Raw genomic sequence first — 18,394 nt, 5'->3', positions numbered from 1 at the left:
TTCACATTCCTGAGAGAATCTGATCAGTCAAATCTAGCCTCTGGATTGGTTCTCCCTGAGCCAGGAGGCCACCTCTGGACAATTCTCTGATCTGGAGATCTGGACTTACATCAAACGCACCTTAACAGGGCCCCACTCTGAATGCAGGGATATGTGGTCCCCTTAACATTGTTGGTCACACTTCCTGAAAGGTGTCTTCTACAAGTGCTTACTATATAGCTTTCCACTGTTGGGGTAGGATTACAGAACTAATAAGATAAATCTCCTACTCTTTGAATTGGGAGGGCGTTGTAATTGGGGGAGAGAGACAAAGATTTTAAATTAGTGTTGTGGGTAGAGGGGTATCTGGGAAACCTGCAAGAGAAAAACTTATCCAGTCTGGATATTTAGGGAATATTCAGAGAGGACATAACTGAACTGAATCGTGAAAGGTAAGTATGTACTGGCCACATATAGAAAAGAGGGGGAAGTAGTTGTGGCTTTGTGAACAGCACGAGCATGAAACAAAATAATTATATTTCATTGAAGATTTTTGGGTGAATAATAAGTAATAAGCCATTATTTCTAGAGCATGAGGTCCATGGCAGGTTGTAAAGCTAGAGAGAGAGGTTGGGGCCAGATTGAGGAGTCTTGATGCTGTGATAAGGAGTTTAGATTTAGATAAAGAGGAATGAATAGATATTTTTTCTTTTCTTTTTTTTTAATGTTTGTTTATTTTTGAGAGAGAGACAGAGCGTGAGTGGAGGACAGACAGAGGGAGAGGGAAACGCAGAATTCAAAGCGGGCTCCAGGCTCTAAGCTGTCAGCATAGAGCCTGATGTGGGACTCGAACTCACGAACTTAGAGATCATGACCTGAACCGAAGTTGGACGCTTAACCGACTGAGCCACCCAGGCGCCCACCAATGGAAATTTTTAACTGATATGGGAGGATTGCCATTTTTGTCAAGATGACGTATTAAAGTGTGGAGAATAGGGGCGCCTGGGTGGCTCAGTCAGTTAAGCGTCCGACTTCGGCTCAGGTCATGATCTCACAGCTTGTGAGTTTGAGCCCCGCATCGGGCTCTGTGCTGACAGATCAGAGCCTGGAGCCTGCTTCAGATTCTGTGTCTCCCTCTCTCTCTGCCCCCACCCTGCTTGTGCTCTCTGTCTTTCATAAATGAATAAATATTAAAAAAAATTTTTTTTAATGTGGAGAATAGTTTTGATTTTGGCCTTGCCTGAAGGTACAAAGACCAGTTGCCATTGTCCAGACAGGTGATGAGAAAAAGGATGGAAAGGTAGGAGCCAACTGTGAGAATATTTAAGATGTAGATTTGGCAGGTCTAGATTGGATGATGGGAATGTGGGAGGAGTCGAGAAGGAAGGTAATTTGTTTTGCACATATTTTTATTTTTTATTTATTTATTTATTTATTTATTTATTTATTTATTTTGAGAGAGAGAGAGAGAGAAAGCGAGCATGCACAGGCAGGCAGGGGACTGGCAGAGGGAGAGGGAGAGAGAGAATCTTAAGCAGGCTCCACACCCCGCACTTAAGAAACTGAACCACCCAGGCACCCCTGGACATTATTGAGTTTAAAATGCCTATGGAGTACATCAGCAATGGTGCCTATTAGGCCAGGAATCTGCCTTAAGTAGTTCTCAGAGCTTATATTACAGATTCAGGGGAGGTTGTGCCTCCCCACCCCACTTTCTTTTTAAAATTTTTTTTTTTTTTTAATGTTTGTTTATTTTAAGAGAGCATGTGCATGGGAGAGGGGCAGAGGGAGAGAGAGAGAAAATCCCAAGCAGGCTCTGCACTGTCAGCACAAAGCCTGACCCCGGGCTTGATCCCACGAACTGTGAGATCATGACCTTAGTCAAAATCAAGAGTTGGACGCTTAGCTTAACTGACTGAGCCACCCAGGTGCTCCAGTGGAGAGAGCTCTTAATCAGACTTCCTGCATCCCTGCCTTACACCAGCATAAATGCGTCCTGGACCAAGAGCAGACATGAAAGATGTTAGCACATGTGTGTGCCTCACAGTGCTGTCCATGCAGTGGGCAGTAGTGGTTAGTAAACACTTGAGTGAGCAAGCGAAGAGTGACGTGGGCAGTAGGTTCAGGTCCCTTAGATATGGGTGTTGATTAGAACATGACCTCACCTGACTGCATTCCCCTTCACTGACTTGGAAAGACATCCCTATGAATTGTTGGAAGGAAGCAAGTGGGGACATCGTGTAGTACATGCAGTCCTGATTCTGTCAGATTTCACATTCACCTCTTATTTGTGAGGTGAGGTCAGAAGGTTGGGTACCAGAAGGTTAAAGGCTGCCTTATTTGCTCTGCTACTGTTGATTCTTGCAAAGAGGCGCCACCTGCCTCTCAGTAGCTGGGAGCTAACACTCAGGTTCCTTATCTGTAAAATGGGACCATCAGAGAGTTCTGGTCTGCTCATCTTTACAGCAGTCTCTGCCCCTCAGCACTGCCCACATCGGTGTGTCCCGAGCACTGTGGGGCGTCAGCAGCCTCCCCAGCCCCACCGACCCCAGGTGTGGCAACCACAGATGTCCCTGGACATGGCCAGATGTCCCCCAGGGGGACTTTTAAGTAACTGGAAGCCCCCAGCACAGCGTCTGGCATACTCACCAGCCAGGATTTTCCCTTTTCTCTGCTGCTGAGGGCATTACAGTGGTGTTTGCTCACCTGGGTTTTAAATTAAAAAAAAAAAAAAAAAAAAGTTGGACGCTTAAGTACCAAGCCATCCAGGCACCTCTCTCCCTGGCACTCTTATTCCAGGTACTCCTTCCCTTATATTTAAATTTAAGGCCTATCTAGTTTCTCCTTTCCTAGACCTTCTTCTGGCACAAGCAGTAGGTTACTTTATACAAAGATTTGACGTGATTTGGCTTCATCACAAGAGCTGCTGAGAGGATTTTAAGCTGACTTCCTACACTAGATTATTTCTCTCTCGTGCATAGACACATTGCTAGCTCCTAGAACAGTACTTGGTATTTTAGGTGGTCCTGAACAACTGAGTGAAAGAGTGAATCATTTAATTCTATAAAGAGTTTATTAAAAGACTTGGGATTGTTCTTTCTCTGAGACTGATCTTTTCTGTAAAACATTTCTCTGAGTTAAATCTTGCAGAGTGGCAAGAGGTTAGTTTGGAAAAGAGGTGGAGAAGAGCATTTCAGGCAGAAGCAGCAGCATGAACAAAGGCATGGGGCATGTGAATGGTGTATGTGCTTAGAGAAAAGCAGTGAGATAATTAATAACTCTTACCTTGTCATATGTCTCAGGTCACTCCAGCAAACCTAACATTTATAACACAGTTAATAGTGGTTATGATGATGGGTTCTGGGAATTGTTTACAAGTTTCTCTGCATGGGTAGATAAGAATTAGATATATAAAATAAGTCCAGAATGGTAGAAAACCTTTAGTTGGGTTCTTTAGGTCCATAGTCTAATGAAAGTCCTCTTTGAAGCTGCCCTTTTTTTTTTTTTTTTTAAGTTTATTTATTTATTTATTTTGAGAGTTGGGGAGCGGGAGCAGAGCAAAGAGAGAGGGAAAGAGGAGGAAAAGAGAAAAGAATCGCAAGCTTGGGACTGGGGCTTGATCTCAGGAACGGTGAAATCAAGAGCCAGATGCTTAACTGACTGAGCCAACCCAGGCACCCCTGAAGCTGTCTTTGAATCCCAGACAGAGTTTACTGCTTGTTAATCTGTGTTCATGCAGTGTATTATACCTGTCTCTGTTATATTTCCTTATTTTCATATTTCATTTGACTAATAACCCTGACTATGCCTTTAACAATTTCTAGGGTCTAACATGTAGTAGAGATTAATTAAAGTTTGATGGATAATTGAATGAATGGATGTTTGTACCCAGGGTTATCCATATTAAAGAGAAACTGTGTCACCTTCTTTATCCCTTTTCTTGTAGCTATTTGTAGTGGATGTGCAGACAAGCCAGATCACCAAGATTCCCATTCTGAAGGACCGGGACCCTGGAGGTGTGACCCAGCAGGGCTGTGGTATCCATGCCATTGAGCTGAATCCCTCCAGAACTCTGTTAGCCACTGGAGGAGACAACCCCAACAGTCTTGCCATTTACCGGCTGCCTACGCTAGATCCTGTGTGTGTGGGTGATGTAAGTTTCCCCAGTAATTGTAGTTAGAGGTAGCCTGTTTTTAAACAGAGCCTGCTAGGTAACATGGACCCTCCTCCCACATGCCCCCTGGGAAGGAATAGTTTCCCCTAGATTTCTGCTAACTCCAGGGGCATGGGGGTGGGGTGAGAGGGTAGAAATACCTGAATGAGGACTGAATTCCCCATAGAGAGTATCTGGTATATTGAGAGTGTTGTTCAATAAAGCAGTGAGCAACACACCTCAGGGTCCAGCACCAGTGGATTTGTGTCTGAATCCACAATGTCTACATACCTCCCACTGCCCATAGTCAGAGAACAAAGTTTATTAAGTCATTCATTCAGCAACAACTGTTTATTGAGCTTTCTATGTCCAATCATTGTTTTGGACACTGGGGACATGCAATGAACAAAACAGATAAAGCCCCACACCTCGTGAAGCCTGTCTTCTAGTGGAGGGAGACATATAAACCAATAAATATTTACCAGCAGTATGTCGGAGTGTGATAAGTGCCATGGAGAAGTGTAAAGGCAGATTAAGGGGATAGAGAGAGTTGGAGAATGCTATTTCAGAGGATGGTCAGAGAAGTCCTCATTGATAAGAATGACATTTAGCAGGGAGACATAAAGGAAATGAGAGTACAAGTCATGTTGATGTCTGGAGGAAGAGAGTTCCAGACAGAAGGAACAGCAAAGAGGTCAGTTATAGCTCTTGTACCAGGAAGGTACAAGAGGAGAGTGGTAGGATGAAATTAGAGAAAAGGTAGGTGATTATGTGTAGGAGCCCCAAATAAGACATCCAGAGGTGGCAGGCCAGAGCGGTGTGTCCACCAGACATGTTCATTGCCCATGGGAATGCCGGTTTTATTCCAGCTTTGAGCTCCTCAAGACAGAAGTTAAAAATTGTGGGATCCTGCCCTATGGGTTAAGATCATCAGAGATCACTTTATCAGTTTTACAAAGATATTTTCAGTCAGACTGTATGCTTTTCAAGAGTATACATTGTAATCCTTATTTTACTAATTTATTTTTTTCCCCTCTCTCTCTGTACCTGTCTGTCACTTCTTCCTCTCCAAGGATGGACACAAGGATTGGATCTTTTCCATTGCATGGATCAGTGATACTATGGCGGTATCTGGTAAAATTACCCTTTTGTATGGAGTTTTTGTGTGGCAGGGAGGGAGGGAGGCTAGAAATTGAAAAGGGGTAGTAGTGCGATTGGAAATAGCCCAGTAAACAGACCATCAGCCAGGGGCCAGGAGATCTTATTTCCAATATTGGCTCTTTCTCTTACTTATCATGTGTCCTTGAATAAGTCATTTCCCCTGTATATTCCTGATCATATTCTGCTTTGTTCCCCAAAAGTATGTGTGATGGCATGTTAGCCTCAACTTTTCTGGGGTACTTCCCCCGTTCACGCTCTGTCTTTCTCTGTCTCAAAAATAAGTAAACATTAAAAAAAAAAATTAAAAAAAAAAGAATTAGGGGAATTTCTTTCCCAGGGGTAGAAGTCAGAAAAAAACACAAGGAAATTAGTGTAGAGAAGATAATAAAGAGATACACAAATGCTTTCTGGATACCCACAGCAGCCTACAAAGTAGGCTGAGAGTGCTACAGTTTTGCTGGGTACCCATAGGTAAAAATCCAATCCCCAGTTCTAGATTCCCAAATAAAAATAATCATAATGGTTGCTAAATTAAGTACCTCATATCTGTTATTTCTTATAATTCTCAGAATAATACTAAAAGGTTTGCATTATTGACCTCATTTCACAAATGAGAAACTTTATATTCTGAGAGTTTATTATAACTTGCCAAAGGCCACATGAATAGTGACAGATGGACTCAGGATCTGAATCCAGGTCTGATTTCAAAGCCCATGCTTAGAACTGCTACTAACAAAGCTCAGGGAACATAAATATTTCCTCTTTCGATTCTTCGCAAGGCAATAGAAAGCAGCCAAGAAGGAAGATAAATCTAATGAAGAAACATAGTTACAGGTCAGAATTACCCAGGAGTGGTTCAGAAGCTTTTGAATTCCCTGTCATTTGCCTCCCTGGGGAATGAGAGCTGTTTGAAGGCAGAGGCCGAGTCCTGTCATCTTTATAACAGGGATTGCCTGTATGACAGTAACCTGCACTAAATGTTGTTGGGAGCCAGGACTTGGCTTTGCTTTGGGAGCCTCTCATCTCTCCTTGAGATACCCTGCCAACATCCTATGTTTTCAAGCTGCTAACTCCCAAGTCTACATTTTCTGAACAGTATAGCAGGTTTTAAGAACATGGGCTCTGAGGGCACCTCGGTGGCTCAGTTGGTTAAGCACCTGACTCTTGATTTTGGCTCAGGTCGTGATCTCACGGTTTGTGGGTTCAAGCCCTGTGTCAGGCTCTACATGGGCAACTTGAACCCTGCTTGGGATTCTGTCTCCCTGTCTCTCTCTGCACTTCCCCCACTGACACTCTCTTTGTCTCTCTCTCTCTAAAATAAACATTTTTATAAAAAGGTCATTGGTAGGATTAAATGAAGTAATACATAGTTGCTGCTGTATTAAAAATGCCCAATACTTGTTAACCATTGTTAACGTTCAGCTTGATGATGAATATCAACCCCTGAACATTCCACCTCAGACTCAGCACATTCATACTCACCATCTTTCTTCCAAGATCCCCTCCTCTCCTAGGACATATATTTGTGAATGCTCCCACCTTCCACACAAAGGTGCACAGCCAGAAAACTAAAACTCCTCTTAGGGTCTTCAGTCTCCTTAGATTACCAAGCCATGTTTATACTGCTTTTTAAAGTATGTCTTATACGGGGCGCCTGGGTGGCGCAGTCGGTTAAGCGTCCGACTTCAGCCAGGTCACGATCTCGCGGTCCGTGGGTTCGAGCCCCGCGTCAGGCTCTGGGCTGATGGCTCAGAGCCTAGAGCCTGTTTCTGATTCTGTGTCTCCCTCTCTCTCTGCCCCTCCCCCGTTCATGCTCTGTCTCTCTCTGTCCCAAAAATAAATAAAAAACATTGAAAAAAAAAAATAAAATAAAGTATGTCTTACAAACATTGTATGTCACCTATACTTAAATAATTAAAAAAAAAAAACCCTCTTATATACAATTTCTTTTTTTTTTTTTTTTTAACGTTTTATTTATTTTTGAGACAGGGAGAGACAGAACATGAACAGGGGAGGGTCAGAGAGAGGGAGACACAGAATCTGAAATAGGCTCCAGGCTCTGAGCTGTCAGCACAGAGCCCGACGTGGGCCTCGAACTCACGGACCGTGAGATCATGACCTGAGCCGAAGTCGGCCACTTAACCGACTGTGCCACCCAGGCGCCCCTACAATTTCTTTTCTATGCTAGAGTGCTCATCATCTATATCTTGAATTACCCCTAATATCCTTCCATATTTTCTCTCTGCTTCTATACTTGTCTTCTCCAATCCAATCTTCATGATGCTGCCCAACTAGTTCTTTAAATAATTTTTCTTTATTTTAAAAGTAATAGGTGTTAATCATAAGAAATTTTTAAAATATAGATAAACAAAAAAGGAAATAAGAACTACCCTCAATATCTCTACCCAGAGATAACTACTATTAATATTTTGAAATATAATATTAAAATAATAGTCATTTTTCAGTACATATTTTTAGTTGGTTAAAATGGATGAATGATGAATATATGGATAGATGTACCTACCAAGTATAATAAAATGTTGATAGAATATAGGTGTGATTGAACAGTTCATTGTAAAATTCTGTCAACATTTCAGTATGCTTGAATTTTTCATAATAAAACTTGTATAGTTTTTTTTTTTTTTTTAATGTTTATTTATTATTAAGAGACAGAGCATGAGCATGGGAAGGGCAGAGAGAGAGGGAGACACAGAATCTGAAGCAGGCCCCAGGCTCTGAGCTGTTAGGACAGAGCTTGACACAGGGCTCGAACTCACAAACTGCGAGATCATGACCTGAGCTGAAGTCAGACACTTAACCGACTGAGCCACTCAGGCACCCCAAAACTTGTACAGATTTATTTTTTAATTTGCATTATAAACCATGCATAGTTCTTCTGGCCTTTTCTAGATTTCATATGTAATAAAACCTCTGCTTTGAATCCCTGTCCATAAGCGTTATGATGCAAACAAATTGGTGGCACCTGGCTGGCTCAGTCTGTAAAGCATGTGACTCTTGATGTCGGGGTTGTAGGTTTGGGCCCTGTGTTGGGTGTAGAGATTACTTGAAAATAAAATCTTTAAAAGAAAAGATGCACACAAACTGGATGGTATTTCTCTCATGTTAGATAATTTTTACTATGAAACATTCGTGAGATTTGCAATATGGGAAGGATATCTTCTAGTCTAAAGGAGAGTTGGCAAATAACTTTACTGGAAAGGAATTTTAAAACATGATTTTTTTTTTGAAATTTATTTATTTTGAGAAAGAGTGAATGTGCTCGTGTGCATGCAGGCAGCAGAGAAGCAGAGAGAGAATCCCAAGCAGGCTCTGCACTATCAGTGTAGAACTCAGTTTGGGGCTTGAGCTCATAAACTGTAAATCATGAACTGAGCCAAAATCAAGAGTGGACGCTCAACAACTGAGCCACCCAGGCACCCCTAAGACGGGATTTTTGTTTTTAATATTTCTTAGAGAGAGCAGGGGAGGGGCAGAGAGAGAGGGAGACACAGAATCCGAAGCAGGCTCCAGGCTCTGAGCTGTTAGCACAGAGCCTGACGCGGGGCTCGAACTCATAGACCTCAAGATCACGTGACCTGAGCCGAAGTCGAACGCTTAACCGACTGAGCCACCCAGGCACCCCAAAACAGGATTTTTTTTAATGGTTCTTGATTTTCTATTTTATGACTATAACATAGCCTTATTCTTATAGGACATATAGATTGTTCTGAATAAACATCTTTTTGTGTGTGTCTTATGATAGTGCATTATTCCTAGATGGGAACATACACTTTCTGGTTTTTGCTGCAGATGCTCAGTTGTCCTCCAGAAAGATGGTCCCATTTAAGCTCGCCACCAGCAGTGTATTCAGGGCTCAGTTCAAAGAATAGTGTTTTTAGTTTTTTAAGTGCTTCATTATTGTTTGCTAAGGAAAACTATGTTTTTAGGTATTCATTTTCTGTAGAATGCTCATCCTTTTTTTTTTTTTTTTTTTTTTTTTAAGTCATCTCCACACCCAACATGAGTCAAGAGTTAGTAGCATGCTCTACTGACTGAGACAGCCAGGTGCCTCGAACTTGCATTCTTTTTTTAAAGGTTTTTGGTTTTTATTTTTTTTTTAAGTTTATTTTTGAGAGGGTGGGGAGGGGCAGAGAGAGAGGGAGACACAGAATCTGAAGCAGGTTCCAGGTTCTGAGCTGTCAAGCACAGGGCTCAATGTGGGGCTCAAGCCCACAAACTGTGAGATCATGACCTGAGCCAAAGTGGGATGCTTAACCCACTGAGCTGCCCAGGTGCCCCCAAACATTCTTAATATGGGAATTATGGTCCCTATAGGTCCATGGAAAGCCTTCAAGAGGTTCATGAACCTCCCTAAAATTGAATGTACAATGTGGTATTTTGTGTAGTTTTCTAGAGAAAGGGGTTTTTAACATTCCTAAGTCTCTCAGAGGCATACAAGACTCAGAAGACATTAAGCACTGTTGCTCTAAGGTGGAGGTTCCCAAACTCTACTGCCCAGCAGACATCACCTGTGCATGCCCAAGTGACCTAAGCATTTGGCTTGGAAAATTACTGAGCTTTCTCAAACTATAATTCTCTTGAAAAATATCACCAATGGTTAAAGGTTATATTATATCTCCTATACCTTAGTTGAATCATCCTTTTGATGTAACTATTAAAATGTATGCTGTTCTGTTTTGTGGTGGGCCACCTGACCAAGCTTCAGCACATATGAGGATGATGCCCAGAAAGCTAGACTAAGAAAGCCCATCTTGGTTTCTGTAGGACTGTCCCATAGAGATTTGAGTATGTCTGACATCTGTGGTTTCCTTGCTCTGTAGGCTCACGTGATGGCTCTATGGGACTCTGGGAGGTGACAGACGATGTGTTGACCAAAAGTGATGCAAGGCACAATGTGTCACGGGTCCCTGTGTATGCTCACATCACTCACAAGGCCTTAAAGGACATTCCCAAGGAGGACACAAATCCTGACAACTGCAAGGTCCGGGCTCTGGCCTTCAACAACAAGAATAAGGTATGACCTTGCCAAAGAGGAAGCCTATTCCTCTTGCTTCAGCTTCTTGGCTTAAATCTTGTAAGATTCACTTCCCTTCTCTTTCCAAGTCAGTCCTTGTAACATAGCTTAGTTCTGAGCCTATGGAGAATTGAAGGCTGAGGGACGCTGGTGAGAAATTCTGAGATTATAAAACCCATCCCTTGCATTGAGCTCTGCAGTATTTCTCTGGATGGTCCATATTTGTAGGTCAGCCTCTCAGAGTTTCCCCAGGGCCACTCTGATTTGACTGTCTCTCATTTGCACATGCCTTTGCAAGTGCTCTATTTTGGGTGTGATTTTCATATGTGCCTCTGAAAATGATCACTTTTTTTGTCTTTGGTATTCAGGTTCTTTTCATTCTTCACTGCCTCTTATCAACACTCCCAGCAGGTCTTACCTAATCATTGAGTCAGATCTGAAACTGGCGGTATTGAATGTTAGGGTGGAGACTCAGAGCCAGAAGAGGAGAAAAGCTCCCCAAATCTGAATCAGGCCACATTTGAAAGATAGTTCCCTTAGCCTCCTATCTCCTGTCCATAGTTATGGCTTAGAGGTAGATTTAGATCCTCCAATCATAGAAGCTTTCACACTGAGATTTATGAAACTGTCCTTCATGTGTGTGCTCTGCTATAACTATCCAACGAGATGTCATGGGAATGATTACATAGTAGGAACTTTCTGAACCATAGGTATTTATATTACTGCTAGAACCTGGCTGGCTTCTTGAGTTCTCCCAAGAAGCAGCCTTGATTTAATATTCTATCCAGCTGCATGCCATAGAGTGAGATGATGGACTAACAATTAACAATCCCTGGCCCCCCCTGCTGGAATCCTCATGGGATAAGAATGAACAATGGGAGGACCCCAACCTTCAGGGTCTTCCCCTGCTTACTATTGTATATTAGTTGCTACAGATTGAAATATAACCTATTTTTTTCATTGCTCTTGTAGGAATTGGGAGCAGTGTCTCTGGATGGTTACTTTCATCTCTGGAAGGCTGAAAATACACTGTCTAAGGTGTGATGAACATGACTTAGTGGTTTTACCTAAAAATTTACCTTTTGGTTAAAAACTCTCCCTAAGCCTTTTCATTCTGTATAAAGCATCAGTTTTCCAAGGGTCTGGCCATGTTATTGCACAGTGCATGGAATTCTGAGTCTGATGTGCCTCCTTTAAATCTTTTAAAGAGATCAGAGGTGGTGATTCTTTCACATTGCAAGGACTTACTGAAAGACTCCTTTAACTAGCAGTCCTCCAATCCACAAGGCATTTAAGTATTTGGTTATGGATTATTGGCCATTTGGCATGTCATAAGGGCAGGAAAACCTAAAAGTTAGGAATCACTGGCAACTGAAAATTAATTAAACTAATATAAACCATCTTTGAAATAATAGGTAATGAGAAGATTTACAATCTTTACAAGGAACTTTTGCATAAAGTCAAACCTATCTGTGGGTTATTTGCCCTCTTCTTGTCCCAGAGGCCTTTGCTGCCTATTACTTCTGTTATAGACTCGTCCTCAAGAAGAAGCAGAGCTTCAGGAATTACTGACTCCTTCATGTGAAGCAGCCTTTGAGCTCCGCTGACCTTGCTTGGTGCCTTACATGCAGTTGGCACCTGCTGAGGACTGACTTAAGGGTTAAGGCTGACTGGTGTTCCCCAGGGTTGAGCCAGGCCCATGAGTGTGCTTTCTGTAGTGTACAACTCTCATACAATTGGGAACCTAGGCTGAGGATAGCCAGAAATTAGCCCCTTTATCTGGAGAGTAGTGAGGAGGGTGGTGGCAGAGAGGGTCCTGGCAGAGAACACAATGTGACCTTGGCTTTAGTGCCCTGGGGTTACCCCTGGAAATGACCTGTAGGTCTAGGCTTTTCTGCTTCTGATTATTTAATTCCAGCTTAACCTTTTTTCCCCTAATCAGTCCTCTTCAGTATTAGATCTTATTTCTTATTAACAGTCACCCTCTCTTTCTCTTATTTACTTAGGGGTGGAACAGGGCATTATTTCCTTAATCAGGGCTTGTCTTTTTGTCTCTGACTTTGTGTGGCTTGTGTATGAAGGAAACCCACACAGGTGGGCATCTAAAAACAGTGCCCTATAGTACACTCTCTGGTATTGCCATGGGTGCATCATTTCCTCTCTCTGTTTTAGCTCCTCTCCACCAAACTGCCATATTGCCGTGAGAATGTGTGCCTGGCCTATGGTAGTGAATGGTCGGTGTATGCAGTGGGCTCCCAAGCTCATGTCTCCTTCTTGGATCCACGGCAGCCATCATACAACGTCAAGTCTGTTTGCTCCAGGGAGCGAGGCAGTGGTAAGAGTCCTGGTATGCCCCTGAGGCTTATAGCTGCATTGCAGATGGGTTTTGACTTTCAGTTTCTGTGTTGATTTCCAAACAACAATCGTGATCTTTATGGAACCTGGTGTTTGGTAACACATGGAGGGAGCTTAAATACTCGCAGATGGCAACAGAGCTTCAAACACCACAGACAAATTTGTGGCCACAGAAGCCTCAGTGGAAACCAACAGTCAGGATATTGGTGGTTTTCTTATTTCTTCATAGATCTTGACTTTCTGCCCTATGGTAGTTTTTTGCTGGTGCCCCATCTGAACTGTAAAAATCATTTTATGCCAAGGGATGATGTACAGTGAGGAGTTTACAGAGGGCATGAGGAAACATTTGAGGGTGATGGATATATTAGTTATTTTGATTGTGGTGGTAGTGTCATGGGTATATACATATGTTAAAACTTCAGATTGTGATTTTATTTTATTTATTTTTTTTTTTAATTTTTTTTTTTTTTTTTAACGTTTATTTATTTTTGAGACAGAGAGAGACAGAGCATGAACGGGGGAGGGTCAGAGAGAGAGGGAGACACAGAATCTGAAACAGGCTCCAGGCTCTGAGCTGTCAGCACAGAACCCGACGCGGGGCTCGAACTCACGGACCGCTAGATCATGACCTGAGCCGACGTCGGATGCTTAACCGACTGAGCCACCCAGGCGCCCCCAGATTGTGATTTTAAATATGTACAGTGTATTGTTTGTCAATTATACCTCAGTAAACCTGAAGAAAATAGTTTAGTTCTGATCACTGGGTGAGTTGTAGCTTCAGCCTTCCATCTTTTATAGCATATTTTCTCTGAGAGCACTCTTTCTTTATCAAGGAATAAAAAGATTATGTTTGTACTGTACTTTAAGATTTCAGTATATCTTTATCTGACATGTTATTTCATCTTACCTAGAACCCTGTAAGAAGCAGGTAGGAAAAGGTAAGGTTAGTGTTAATAACTCTGTTTTATAGATGAGCTGACTGAGACCCAGAGCATTTAAATTCCATGCTCAGTATCTTCTGGATTGGTGGAAGAACAGCCAGGGACTAGAATACAGATTATTCAAGTTAACAGAGTGTATTTTCTTCATCTCACTTTGTTCCCCTTCTCATGCAAAAATGTAGCTACATTATCCTGGGAGTCCTAAAAGGCACAATAAGAATTACAGTTTAGCCTCTTTCTTTCAAGTAGTGTTTATTTTCATTCAGATATTGCAGAAGTGGCTTTTGTTTGGGGTTTGTTTTCAATTTTAGTTAAGATGCTCATGTTTCAGGGCAGAGAGAATAATGTGTGTAATGAGAGTTTTAAGGGGAAGAGTGATTAGGGTTGGCTGGAATGATGTCTGCAATGAAAAGCTTTAAGAGGGGCACCTGGCTTGGTGGGTGGAGCATGTGACTCTTGATCTTGGTGTTGTGGGTTCAAGCCCCATGTTGGGTGTAGAGATTAGTTAAAAAAAAATTGTGTTTAAGTTTTAGGGGTACCTGGGTGGCTCAGTTGGTTAAGTGACCGACTCTTGATTTTGGCTTAGGTCATGAGACTCATGTCAGGCTTCACTCTGAATGTGGAGCCTGCTTGGGATTCTCTCTGTCCATCTCTCTCTCTCTCTGCCCCTTCTCTGCTCTTTCTCTCTCTCTCAAAATAAATAAATAAACATTTTTTAAAAATTAAAAAAATGAGGGGCGCCTGGGTGGCCCAGTCGGTTAAGCGTCCGACTTTGGCTCAGGTCATGATCTCGCGGTCCATGGGTTCGAGTCCCGCATCGGGCTCTGTGCTGACAGCTCAGAGCCTGGAGCCTGTTTCGGATTCTGTGTCTCCCTCTCTCTCTGACCCTCCCCCGTTCATGCTCTGTCTCTCTGTCTCATAAATGTTAAAAAAAAAAAAAATGTTGAAAAAAATTTTTAAAAAATGAGTCTTAAAAAAATAAAGCTTTAATAAGATATTTTGGTTACTGTTACAGAGTAGCTTTCATAACTAATAAGGAAATACTGATTCCACAAATATCATCAAGCACTTCCTATGTGCCAAGAGACATCTTCGTACCCCATGCACTTCTTTGATCCACAGACACAGTACCAGATAAAGACCTCTTGCAGTGTCAGATAGGGCTTTTAGGTCAGATAGGAAAAAGTCCTTATTAATATAATGATATATAAATATGCAGGTTACCCTGTTTCAGTATAGGTTTGAAACACAGTGAAGAAGTTATGAGTTTACATATAACAGTTTAGAGTTATGAAAGATGACTCCACAGTAAGTCTAGGGGAGGCAGGATGGTTCAGGGCACAGTTAAGGTCTTAGGCTAAAAGATCTTAGGCATCATTTGGTCTCTGGCACTTCCCTAAGGTTTATGGGAAGGTCCCTGTTAGTGCATGGATTGGCAGTGTGGCATCAGCATTCTAAGGCTTTTGCATGAGATATACCTGCCATGGAAAAGGCACTGTCTGGTATGTGGGTGCCATGTGAACTCAGTGCTAGAGAAATTCAGGTAGTCAGACTGTCAAGTGTGTATTCTCCCTACTCATTGCCGTTTCCTTTTTTCTCTCTCAGGGATCCGGTCAGTGAGCTTTTATGAGCATATCATCACTGTGGGCACAGGGCAGGGTTCCCTGCTGTTCTATGACATCCGAGCTCAGAGATTCCTGGAAGAGAGGCTCTCAGCTTGTTATGGGTCTAAGCCCAGACTAGCAGGGGAGAATTTGAAACTAACCACTGGCAAGGGCTGGCTGGTGAGTAAGACCGTGCCTGACATGGTTACTGAACAGTGACAGAAAAATTGTCTTCAGTCTACCCATCTGCTCCCACCCCCACTGATAACACCAGCTAGTCACATACTTTTTCACTGGTAAGAGGTACTCCTTAGAGCAGAGAAAGGCACTTTCCCTTGATTTTGCTTCTGCGTCTACATGTTAATGGGAAAACTGAGGCCCAGTAAGACACACTAATTGATTTAGGATTACCCCCAGGTGATAGTAGAGCAGAAGGAACCCCCCTCACCGTAGCCACTACTGAATTATTATTGAAGAGTTTGGTTCCAACTGTCCTGAGAAGACCTTAGGTTTGTATAGCAGTTCTTCAGCCTGTTCACTTTTCCCTAATGTTCATTTGGAAAAATGAGGCTCCAGTTCCCATGAGCACCAGTCTCCTGACATCAGGTTAGATGCAAGACCCTCTCCTCTTAAGGAGACCAGAAGGAATTCCTGTCCCTTCCTATCCCCTTTTCTGCCCTATGGCCTAGAGGTGCTAACAATCTCTTTTTCTTCCCATAGAATCATGATGAAACGTGGAGGAATTACTTTTCGGACATTGATTTCTTCCCCAATGCTGTTTACACCCACTGCTACGACTCGTCCGGAACGAAACTCTTTGTGGCAGGAGGTCCCCTCCCTTCAGGGCTCCATGGAAACTATGCTGGGCTCTGGAGTTAATGACAACTAACTCTTTCCCAAAATGTAGAGATTTACACTAACTTCCATCCTTAGTTTCCTTGTTTCTTTTGATTTTCTTCCAATTGTTTGAGGCCCTCATTTTAGTGGGAACACAAGAGTTTGCCTATGGTTTAGGCACTTGACAGGAAGCTCTGTACAGAAATCTGAAGTGTTTTTTGTTGGTTTTTCCTTTTTTCGCTTTTGGTAATCAGAGTTTCTTCTGTCTTTTTTCTTTCTGGCTTCTCAACCAAACATTGTTAATTCTTATTTGTATTTTTTCTTTAAGTGACACACACTCTCCCCTCTCTGGCTTCTGGCAGAGGCTGGCATAGTCATTCTCACCCTTACTTCACTCTTGAGAGGTAGGGTTCCTTTATAATTATGTGGTTGCTGTCAGACTTTCTGTGAAAGTTTGGGGGCTGTCTTTGTGTGTGTGTGTGTGTGTGTGTGAGAGAGAGAGAGAGAGAGAGAGAGAGAGAACTTGTGTGCCTGCAAATACCGTGTGTCACTGAAATTACCTGGAGTAAGAATTACTTGTAATTAAAATATTTATAAAAGAAACAACTTTATTCACAGAGTCAGCTTTGGGACTAGTCTTTATCTTGTTTTTTTAAAGTCTAACAGCACTGATTATAGGAAGTAAAAACAGAAAGAAAAACAGTCACCACCAGGAAAACCCTTTGAGTTAGATGGCAGGCTTCCTGGTGACTTTCATGCCAGGACTCCAGGGTGATCCGTCCCCTACCTGTCTTCCCAACCTTGTGTTCCCCAGGTGAGAACACTTCTCTGTGTCATTTCCATGTCATCTTCCCATCTACTGAGCCAGTGGCCACTCCCCTAAAACATCAGGGTCTCCAGATGCAGTTCTCGAGGCTGCAGAAGCATTGGTAGAACTTGGTAAAGAGAATCCCTATCCCGGTCTTCCTTTTCCTTCCCTCAAACAAGACCTGATATGGTATCTCAGGGGCCTGGAGCAGGGGGCCTTACATTTGCTAAGATTCACATACTCAGTCCCCTTGGCTTTGTGGAGAAACTTCTCCTTTGCCTTTCTTCTAATCTTGTGGGTTTTGCTTTGCTTTTCTAAATTGGGTTCAGTCCAGGAGGGTGGGGGTAAGCAGGGGTTTATCTGTGTGTAGCGAGTGCTTCATGTGTGGAATGTTCATTTTCTTATTACAGTGGGGCTGGGGTTGAAGCCACCTCTCCCACTCTGTTGGCTTAGCCCCAGGGTGGTGGTGGTGGCCTAGAGCCAGCAACATTGTGCATGTAAAAGCATTGATGTGATTAGTAATTTGTTCCTCCCTTGAACTGTGTTTAGTCTGAGGTTGTGAAACTTGCAGGCAACTGACTGACCGTGATGTCCAGTTATTCCTTGCTTTTTACGCATCATGTTGCAGATAGCAGCTGTTCCCACCCACAAATTCCTCCTCCATTCTAAGCACATACTCTGCTTCTGTCAACAGCCCATCCTGGGGGAAAGGAAAAGTCTTATTTATTCCTGCACTCTCATTTCTAAATTGCTCTCCCAGTTATCCCCCTCTGCTCTGGGTGTAAGTGGGGAGATGGAAAAAAAAGAGTGCCTTCTCCTTGGTAATGGGGGCTGGTGGGGGAGGAGACAGCAAGTCCACCCTATCTTGGTTATACAAGGCACATACCACAGGTTCTAGAATTCTCATCTTCTAACCTAGAGAAATAGGTGCTATAAACAGGGAATTAAGTAAAATGCTGGATACTATAGATCTTTTAATTGTCTTAATTTTTTTTCTATTCTTAAACTACAGGCTGTAGATTTCTTAGTTCTCACAGAACTTCTATCATTTTAAACCAACTTGTATATTAAAAAAAAAAAAGATCTTAAGTAGGATGTTTTGTACTGTTGCCAGACCCTCTTCTGTGATGGGTAATACGTTTGATTGTTTGAGATTTTGTTTTTAAAAATGTAGCACTTGACTTTTTGCCAAGTAAAAAAATAAATATTATTCCAGTTGCAGAGTGGTTTGAGTAAATATGTATAGCCAAGAGGCAGTGGGGTAAAGGCCCCAAATGACTGGTTGAAAGTTTACCTTGGGGGGCTAGGATTGCTTGGAGCAGAAGGGGAACACAAGAGTTCCCTCAAAGTTAAGGGCAAGTCAAGTACAATCACACGAACACTTAGACCTACTTGCTCCTGGTCCCCAGCCCTGGCCAAAGATCATTTATTCTGGGGTCCGGGTCCAGTTGAGGATGAATATGCCCAGGCAAGAGGACACAGTGACCAAGGTGAGTGATGCTCTTCCCAGATCTGGTTTGG

At 42.5% G+C, this 18,394-nt stretch overlaps 1 protein-coding gene across 2 annotated transcripts in view; it reads left to right on the top strand.

The window, feature by feature from the left end:
- The window catches only part of DCAF12 (DDB1 and CUL4 associated factor 12), a 39,497-nt gene extending 21,403 nt beyond the window's left edge, over positions 1-18,094 (top strand). For both annotated transcript variants that reach the window (XM_060609480.3, XM_060609477.3), the window contains exons 3-9: positions 3,926-4,132; positions 5,206-5,266; positions 10,135-10,328; positions 11,301-11,366; positions 12,501-12,663; positions 15,230-15,408; positions 15,949-18,094. In XM_060609480.3, coding sequence (XP_060465463.1) covers positions 3,926-4,132; positions 5,206-5,266; positions 10,135-10,328; positions 11,301-11,366; positions 12,501-12,663; positions 15,230-15,408; positions 15,949-16,107 — 1,029 coding nt within the window. In that variant the 3' untranslated portion in view covers positions 16,108-18,094. The remainder of the gene's footprint in view (positions 1-3,925; positions 4,133-5,205; positions 5,267-10,134; positions 10,329-11,300; positions 11,367-12,500; positions 12,664-15,229; positions 15,409-15,948) is intronic.
- The last annotated feature ends 300 nt before the right edge of the window (positions 18,095-18,394 follow it).

This window comes from Panthera onca, chromosome D4 (genome assembly GCF_046562875.1).
Source record: "Panthera onca isolate mPanOnc1 chromosome D4, mPanOnc1 haplotype 2, whole genome shotgun sequence".
Classification (NCBI taxonomy): domain Eukaryota; kingdom Metazoa; phylum Chordata; class Mammalia; order Carnivora; family Felidae; genus Panthera; species Panthera onca.
This window is presented reverse-complemented; position numbering and strand designations above follow the sequence as displayed.